At 37.7% G+C, this 8,964-nt stretch overlaps 1 protein-coding gene across 1 annotated transcript; it reads left to right on the forward strand.

The window, feature by feature from the left end:
• The first annotated feature begins 628 nt into the window (after positions 1 to 628).
• RGS20 (regulator of G protein signaling 20) lies at positions 629 to 8,412 on the forward strand. Its single transcript, XM_058805588.1, has 4 exons — positions 629 to 777; positions 4,805 to 4,891; positions 5,730 to 5,964; positions 7,166 to 8,412. The coding sequence occupies exons 1-4, from the start codon at positions 632 to 634 to the stop codon at positions 7,352 to 7,354; spliced, it is 657 nt and encodes a 218-aa protein (XP_058661571.1). The 5' UTR covers positions 629 to 631; the 3' UTR covers positions 7,355 to 8,412.
• Positions 8,413 to 8,964: the final 552 nt, after the last annotated feature.

Consider the following 8,964-nt stretch of genomic DNA (forward strand, 5'->3'; position numbering starts at 1 on the left):
GTGGCTGTCAGACCTTCAATGGAGAAATGAGTATTGGCCCTTCACCCTTTGCTACAAAGGGAGCCAGCAGGTTTAAGACATCCTCAGTATTCACCAAAGGCCAGATTTTCAGGAGAGCTCAGGTGTCTCACTCAAGGATCATGAAGCCTGTGAGTTGGCTAATCAGGGGGAAAAAAGAAAGAAAAAAGAAAGAAAAAAGAAAGAAAAAAGAAAGAAAAAAGAAAGAAAAAAGAAAGAGAGGTCCTAACTACTTCTATTCTGTATGACTATCCTTAGGATGGCCTTCAAGTCAAAACCTCAGGAAACCCTTTCAACTCATGGGCTGATACACCTCTGTGCCAAGAGCTCTAGCTCTCCAAGACCCCTCACTTGTACCTTTTGCTCTCATTGCATTCCCAGGCACCTGAAGAATTCATTAGCCCTTTGCCTTCCATCACAGCACTTAAATGAGTGAATCTTCCAAAGGATTCAACACCTTAGAACTTCCACAGGGAAAAATAAGTGACTTAGCTTTTTAGTTCCCTTGATGCTGTAGCCTTCAGCACTTCTGGGTAGGATTTTTAAAGCAAACAAAAAAGGAAAAGAGAGAGAGATGTTTCTCACTCCCCCCTTTGTTTGTTGCTTGCAGCCCATGGGATCGGAGAGGACGGAGATCCGCAAACGGCAGATGGCGGCGACCCCGGAGAGCCCAGGGGCTGCACAGGCCCAGCTCAGCACAGGGAACCGAGGCTCCAATGCCTGCTGCTTTTGCTGGTGCTGCTGCTGCAGCTGCTCATGGTAACCCCTCTTATTCAAACCTCTAGGGAACACAATAGCAGCGAAGGGACACGTAGCTCCTGCACAGGACAACATAAGCCAAAGAAAAAAAAAATTGTATAATTCTGCAGATCTGGGACACAAAGAGATTGCTGTGCTCTACCACTAGACACAACCCTCTACTCCAGCGTACTCCTTCTTTCCCCTGCCATTGAAATAACAGATTTTAAAAGAAATATCTGTACAGTATCTCTATTGCTCTTTTTTTTGTCAATGTTGTGCAATGTCTGTTTTGTGCTAACCTCAGCACTGAGCTTCACCAAGTGCTCCCACTAAAAACTGAAAGCATTACCAGAATATGTCAGAGGTTTATTTTTAGATTTGGGCCTTGGCAATCAGCACCAAAGGTGTTAAATGGAGGTAGGGAAGGTGGAAGAATTTTTAGGTCAAAAAATGAATAAGCAGGTGCCCAGCACACTTCTTTTCCCCTGAAGGTAACTGGATCTGTTGTCATTAATTAGTATTGCCAACTCATGGCACCTGCAACTCATATGAAGATAATCATTGGGACCAGAATCTTTAAACACTGTGGGTATTTGCTGAAGTTAAGAAGCTAAGCAGAAAAAAATTCAGAAAAACCCCCACTACAAAAGTCCTACTCCTGTTAAGGAAGAGAATTTATCAATCAAAGCAAAAGAGGAGGAATCACTTGATTCCTAAATTAACAATGTGTTCACCTTCACTTTCTTACCAGCTCCTTCAGATCCAAGTGATATCATTCTAAATTGAAGTAAATCTTCCCATACTCAAAATCCCTGTATCTGGTTAGGGCAAAGTGTTACCTCATGGGTAAGAGTAGAACTTGCATTCAAGTAAACACAAGTCTTAAACAGCCATAGAGTTTAGCCAAAATTCTGACAGCAAGTACATCCTTCTTAGAGATTAACTATCCACCACATAAACACTTCAGAGCAAGCAAACCTGACACTGAGGTGATGGAAAGAGGTCACAAATAACCTTACAGCCTGGGCTAGGAATCTATTCCACTAATGTTGTTTTCCAATAGCATCTTGTGGCAAATGCTTTGGAGAACACCATTAGAAGGCAAGGGAAGAAAAGACTGATAATTTCCTTGCTATTGGTACTCAGCTCATCAGAAGCAAGACACACAGGATTCTGCCCTCCCTAATGCAAACAGTGAATATTTTGCAAGGACAAAAGGCTGCTTGGAGGTTTGGGGGTTTTTGTGAGATGCCAAGAACTCAGGCTCTGATCCTACCAAGCTTTTCAGCAGGTGCTTAAAGGTGAACCAAGGTAGAATTTAGAGAGATATTAACACTCTGCCTGTACAGGATCAGTTTGTGTCCTAGTGCATGTATGTTAAATCATCCCACACAAATTCCAATGCCATTTCAACAGCTGTCCAGTGCAATTGCAAGTGGCTCAGTCCAGAGCTGCATTACACAAAAATGGTTTTCAGTTAAAGGAAAAAATAAGACACATTTATCTACTACATCATAGTATATAAAATTTGCATTTTACCTTTTAAATTGTTGATAAAGTACTTTCTTTTTGTGATTTTACCTGATATTTTCCAGGATGCTCATTTTCTGTGTATCTCACTATTCAAACAATTCAAAGAAAGCAATTTACTCAATAGGGTTTGTGAAAGTACCCAGATTTCATGATGCTTATAATTCCTATTAGCATTTCAGAATCATCTGGGCAACCAATACAGGCTCAGAAACAGAGTAGCTTGTTTCAGCTTTAAAATAATTTCTGATTTTTTTTGAAACAATTGTTTTCTAGTAGCAAGAAATGCAAAACAAACCGTAATTAAGCTATTTATGTTCCCCATTCATAGACCATTTCCTCAAAATAGCCTAAGCTCTTGGAACAGAAAGATTATGAATAGGAATAAAAATAACAGTCTCCATGAGTCATGCTGCTGAGCTGCTGAACATCCAATATTCAGCATATTCTTAATAGTAGATTTAGAATGAACTGAAATGAATCTCTCAGCTGGATGCTCAGAGCCTGTGTTCATTCCTGCAGTCAAACCCAAACCTCCAGCCTGTTACTCTTCCAGATCCCGAGAGGATACAGTACTGCACTACTCTCTTTATTGTTTACTTGTACACTTCTAGGGAAAGAGCCTGCCTGTAAGCAATTTTCTGAAGCATGGCATGTTCTCTTAGGGAGGCTTTTGTTATTTCTTTGGTTTTTTTTCCTTTTCTGTGCATTATCCCATAAGACTGTATTCCTTTCTATTGGATCTGTTGGGTCCCCTCAATCCAAAAATAGTTCTGATAAGAGTATCACTGCCTGTGTGTGAGAATACATATCACTTTACATATTCAAAAAATGCCAGAACCCCTGGTAAAAAGGTTTGAGACCCATATAACCTAACAGAAAAAAGAACTAGCATTACTACTTACATTTTTCTCTTTTTTTTTTTTCTTTAAAGCTAAGTTGACATAGTTCATTGGTTTGAACATATGGTTCAGATATTGCTGAAAAAAAGTGTTTGCACTATCTGCTCTCCATCTCAGCAATACAAAAGCTTTCCTATATCTTCCACACATGGACTGCTGTGGCAAAGAGAAAAGTAGGTCTCTGCAGATTATGGACTAATGGTAGACAAAGACAGAGGAGATGCCCAATAAACAATAAGGCTGCAAATAAGAGTTGGCCAAGAGTTCAGAATGCAAAACAGGCAGAAAAATCCACTGGTTTAACCAAAAACTTTCCTAGAGATAAATGAGATTCTTAGAGATTAAGGCAGCAAAACTTAGAACATTAGCATGAAAGAAAGGTAAGATACAAAGGAAGAAATTTAAGTTTGGTATTACCCTACAAGTTATAGCAACTGTGTTGCCTTGTTTCAGCTGGAGGACCCATTTCATATAAATAACAGGCAATACAAAATATAAAAAACACTGGGACCTTTTGTTCTTGGCATATTTTAAGTAGCTTTACAGATTATATGACAGCATGTGTGTATGCATATGCATTTCTCACTAAGCTACCATAGCTTGGATGAACTGAATGTAGTCCCCACTCCCAAAAAAACCCAAAAATTCCATTTTCAAATCCAGTTTCAAATTAAAATTAATCATCTAAAACCACAAAAGAAATTTTTAAGAACTAGAGCTATCTTAACTAATATTTGATGAAAGAAGCAGGAGTTCACAGCTACAGGACATCAAAAACTGTCAGCGATCACTAGTGACTGCACCAAACTTTGTTTTTGTAATGCTACAAACAAGTGTTTCCATTCAGACATACTCAAAATTATATTAAGCAATGATAGATCTGCTCTTTGTGCTCCAGATTTCACATTTTGACACATGTATTAGCAATTTGCTAAGATGCAATCAATCACCACACAATCTGGCTGTATCTAGATCTGAACTCTGAAAGTGCTTACCCTTCCAAAACCACATAGAGAAGTCTTTAGTTCACTTAAATCTTGTGTCCTGCTTCTGAACTCTGGCTTTCCTTTCATGGTATCACCATTCCAAACCAGAATGTTGGCCCTCATCACAACTGAGGAGAAAAAAAATGCTAACAAACAAATCCAAACCCACCTACCTTGAAACCTAACTCACATAAAACCAGTGCATCAGGTCCAGCTTAAGTAAAAGCATTGCACTGAGCATACACACTACAAAAACAGAGAATAAATAGATTTGGTATGTGACAAAGGGTATGCATCATGCATCCCATACACACTTGTGTGTGTGTATATATATATCTATAGAATTGGACCTGACAATCCTTATGGGTCCCTTCAACTTGAGATATTTTATGGAACTATGTTCCTTCTGTAGAAAATCTGCATTATAGAATACTAAACAGCTTTCAGCTACACTCAAGGTTTATACAATTGTAAAAATAAGGTCAGAATGTAACTGTGGGTAATGTACCTATCATTAGCTTCTGTCCTTTTAGAATTTTTATTTTTAGTATAGAAGGAAAAGTGTCTGGTGTATGTTCAGCATTTTTCTCTACAAAGTTGACTAAAACTTTGTTTGCTACTTTTCAGTCTTACTGTTAGAAATCAAGAAGAAGAGAGAGCAAGGAGAACATCTCATGAACTCCAAGCAGAGGGTATTCCAAACTGTGAGGAAAGGTATGGTCTTTATTAAGTGTTCTGTCAAGCTAAAATGAAACAAACCCAACAAGCCATACTAAGTAATTGCAATAGTTTACCTGAAATATGAAAATAACTATTATCTACTTGTCATTTACACCCAATTTGAAAGTCACCTGTTTTTTTACCTACTAATGAAACAAAGGTCTGATCTATAATATTTTACTTCATTCATATGCAGCATGTAAGCACATCCCCACTCCCATGACAAATTAAAACCAGCATTGTAAAGTGAATTTTTCCCTTTTTCCTGAAATAATTTAAAAATACACCCTGTTTCACCCAGCAAGTATGCAATGAGCTTAACCAACAGTGTTCAGCCTAACAGAAATAATAAACTGGAGCTTAAATCCTCCCAAAAGTCAGGCAACAGTTTCTTCAGAAATGATCAAACAGGTAAAAGCACCTGCAAAATGGTAACATACAGGTGGGTACCTTTCAAAGTGTTTGAATCATTGCTTCTTTATATGTATTTTCATTCAATTTTTAACCATAATTTAACAAGGAATATTAGGGATAGAAAAAATGTCTAGCTGTTACATGGGTACTTCTTTGTTACAATTACTCTGAGCACTAGCAATTTCTGCATCAAAGCAGAGGCAATCACCTGCATCTGAGCTTTTGATAAGCACACTTTCAAAAAACATCTTATAAACGTGTTTACACGAGTTTGCACTTGGGTGGCTGCAACAAGGAATCAGAACCCCATGAACCTCACAATTTTGTTCCATTGTGAGGGCAGATGCCTCCTGCCAGCTGCAAACAGCTTGAGTAACAATCATTCATTTCTCTCCTCTTGCTCTTCTTCCTCCTTAAGCCCTGCTCCCACTCTTGAAGAAGTAAATGCCTGGGCTCAATCATTTGACAAGTTGATGCTCACTCCAGCTGGCAGAAATGCTTTTCGTGAATTTCTGCGAACAGAATTCAGCGAGGAAAACATGCTTTTCTGGATGGCCTGTGAGGAACTAAAACAAGAATCCAACAAAAGCGTCATTGAAGAAAAAGCAAGACTAATTTATGAAGATTATATTTCTATCCTCTCTCCAAAGGAGGTATATTGCTTTCCTTAATACATTCTTTGATGTTTCTTTGCACAGTTAGTTCTAACATGTGTTTAAAGCAACAGCAATACTTAGGGAGAATCGTCCCCCGCCCCCCACATTCCACTGCCATCATGTAGATATTTAGGGGAAGAAGGCACCCACCATTGAGGTGAGATGGTCAAAACTTTCACTGGTTGTAAGGAAGTTCTTCCTAAGCTACCCTGCCATGCTGATGTGGAATTTTTAGTTTGAGGCACAAATATATGGCTGATCACATTCACCTTGCCCAACTCAAATTTTATTTGTTGGACAAATCAGTTTCTTTTCTCCTTACACTCAGAGGAGGGTGTATACATTTCTCCAAAAGCACAGTAACCACAAATAGTGTCATTTTCAAAGACAAATTTCTCACAGAGCAGCTGACAAAATATGGCATAGAACAAACACAATTACTTCCCCAAAATTTTCAAAACTATTTTGCTGTTAGCAAATATGTCAAGTTTCAAAGACACCTCAGTACAGTTTGAATATAATCCTGCCAAGGAGGCTAGAATTTGAAACCTTTCAACATCCTTACAAAATTGCAATTTAATTTTTTTTTGTGCCAGCTATACTTATGTACTTATAAAAATGCTGTTTAAATCTACCCAGTCTGTTCCTGCAATACTAATGTCTCTCAACAGACACATAGGACCTGCAGAAAAAAAAAATTACATTACTGTATGTTGTATGGAATCATTACATTGTGGTTCACATCAACTCACTCTGCTTTTTAACAGCAATTTGATTAAGAAACAGCTTCCCAGGTTACACTGTCCACCTGCGTCATACTCTTACTCCAAACTCAGTCTCTTTACAACAGCACCAACTCTCCAGGAAATGAACTGTCACAAAAAATTATAAATGCTCTCTACTACAGAGCAGGAAGTTGGTCTGGAAATAACCCATCGGTCTCAGTAATAATGGGATTGCAGACAGCCTTGTTCCAATAAGGTACCTCAGTGAGGACATTACCCATACTCAAGATATTACTCCACTCAAATTTTAACAGAATCATTTTTTGCAGAAGTTTATTTAGCAATTTTTACAGTCTTGTAGGACACCAGCTGAAATGCTTAAAAAAGATGGCTTTTTCAACCAATGAATGAAAAATAAGACCCCACCTGTATTATTCACTATTATTTACATGACTTTCTATTTTAATACACAGGTCAGTCTGGACTCCAGAGTAAGAGAAGTTATTAACCGAAATATGCTGGAACCCTCACAACACACCTTTGATGATGCACAGCTTCAAATTTATACCTTAATGCACAGAGACTCTTACCCACGGTTTATGAACTCTGCTATTTATAAGGACTTGCTTCAGTCCTTGTCTGAAAAATCCATTGAAGCATAGAATTTTTTCTTAAATGTATTTATTTTAAAATAGACAGGACTCTGGGCTACAGAAATCCACAGGGAATTTAGAATTAATCAGATATTTACCTGAAAATAACTCAGGCAAGTTTTACTACAGACTGAAGAATTTAAATCCGCACAAAGCTCTGACACAATCAACTAAGTGCAGTTTCTGATTAAATTCAGTATTACTTTGCAAAAGGAAATGAAGAGAATGAAGAAACCTTGTTCAAAAAATGCAGTATTTTTTCAAACACAGCAGACAATTCAGACACAAATTTATACCTTATGTCTGAGGTACAAATACCAACTGAGCATGAAACTACAACTGATTTTTAAGTGGAGTGTTAGAATTTTCTTGAAAATGAAACCAGTTGCCCCATCCACACTGTGACCAAAGTAAAAATATTACTGTCAATACTGTGTTACTCTAGGCACTGCCATCACACCTGGCATAGGTACACTCCACTTGTTTTGGTATCTTTAATGCATACATGGTGCACTAATGGAAACCGGCATGGCAATCTCAAGTTTATGAAAGTTATTGGTTGAAATAATGCTGCTTATAAAAAAAAAAATCTTTTGCTGAAGAATTGTTATTTTAGTACTAGAATCTGCTGAAAGCATTAAGTTCCCTTTGTTGATGTTCATAAAGTTAAATTATTTATTTCAGAGGAAGACAAGTCTGGGCATTCAGATTCCAAAATAAAGCACAAGAATTCTCACATATTTTTCTCTTCCCTCAGTAGGTGTTTGTAAAACCCTTCACTATTTGTTACCAAGATGATGACAGTTTCAACCAGCTTGGGTTTGTAAATATGAAATTCTCCCATTCCCTGACAGATCTTGTAAGGTTTCCATTACAGATATACACACAATTTATTTAATAAAAGCAGGAAGATGGAACTTGTGTTCTGATACAGCACCAGCTCTATCCAGTTACAAACCATGTTCATTTACAGTATGCCCAAAGCATTACACTTAATTCCTGGTCATATCCCAAAATCAGTAATCACAGGAAATACTAGGAAGAAAGTAAGTTGAATCCACATTAAATATCTGTACATCTGTTACTCTAATGTCTTCTTTCTTTTAAACCACATGATTCACTACAATTCCACTACATTAAACTCTGGAGTTTATAGTGGATTTCCACTGAATTGTATTTTTCCCTGTGTATTTATTTAAATGAGCCAAATGACACGTACAGGTTGGAAAAAGGCATATGGGAAACAGAAAGACACAAAAAAATACCCCCAGAAAGGGGTACCAGACAGACAGAGCTCAGTGATGCGTACTGTAGCCTTTCCAAAACCTACTCTTTGCCTGATTCCAGCACTATGGGAAATACAAAATGGGAACTTTCTCTAAAAAAAAAATGAAATGGGAAGACCAAAATAGAATTTAAGAGATCAATTTAATTGTTTCCTTAATGCACTTGGCAGGTGACATGCTGTGCCCTTACTGTATTTTGAAGCACATGATGATTTGATTTTTTCAGTACATCGCACCACAGGAGAAGAGCTGGTACATGGTAATTTATCAATGCTATGGGCTGGTTCAAGCCAGGCTAGATGGGCAACCTGGTCTAGAGGAAAGTGTTCCTGC

Source organism: Ammospiza caudacuta, chromosome 1 (assembly GCF_027887145.1).
Source record: "Ammospiza caudacuta isolate bAmmCau1 chromosome 1, bAmmCau1.pri, whole genome shotgun sequence".
Taxonomy (NCBI): Eukaryota; Metazoa; Chordata; class Aves; order Passeriformes; family Passerellidae; genus Ammospiza; species Ammospiza caudacuta.

Coding starts and splice junctions, on each gene's coding strand:
- RGS20 (XM_058805588.1), top strand. CDS start 632: ATGGGATCGGAGAGGACGGAGATCCGCAAACGGCAGATGGCGGCGACC. Junction 4,892..5,729: donor ATTCCAAACTGTGAGGAAAG/GTATGGTCTTTA, acceptor TTCCTCCTTAAG/CCCTGCTCCCACTCTTGAAG. Junction 5,965..7,165: donor CTATCCTCTCTCCAAAGGAG/GTATATTGCTTT, acceptor TTTAATACACAG/GTCAGTCTGGACTCCAGAGT.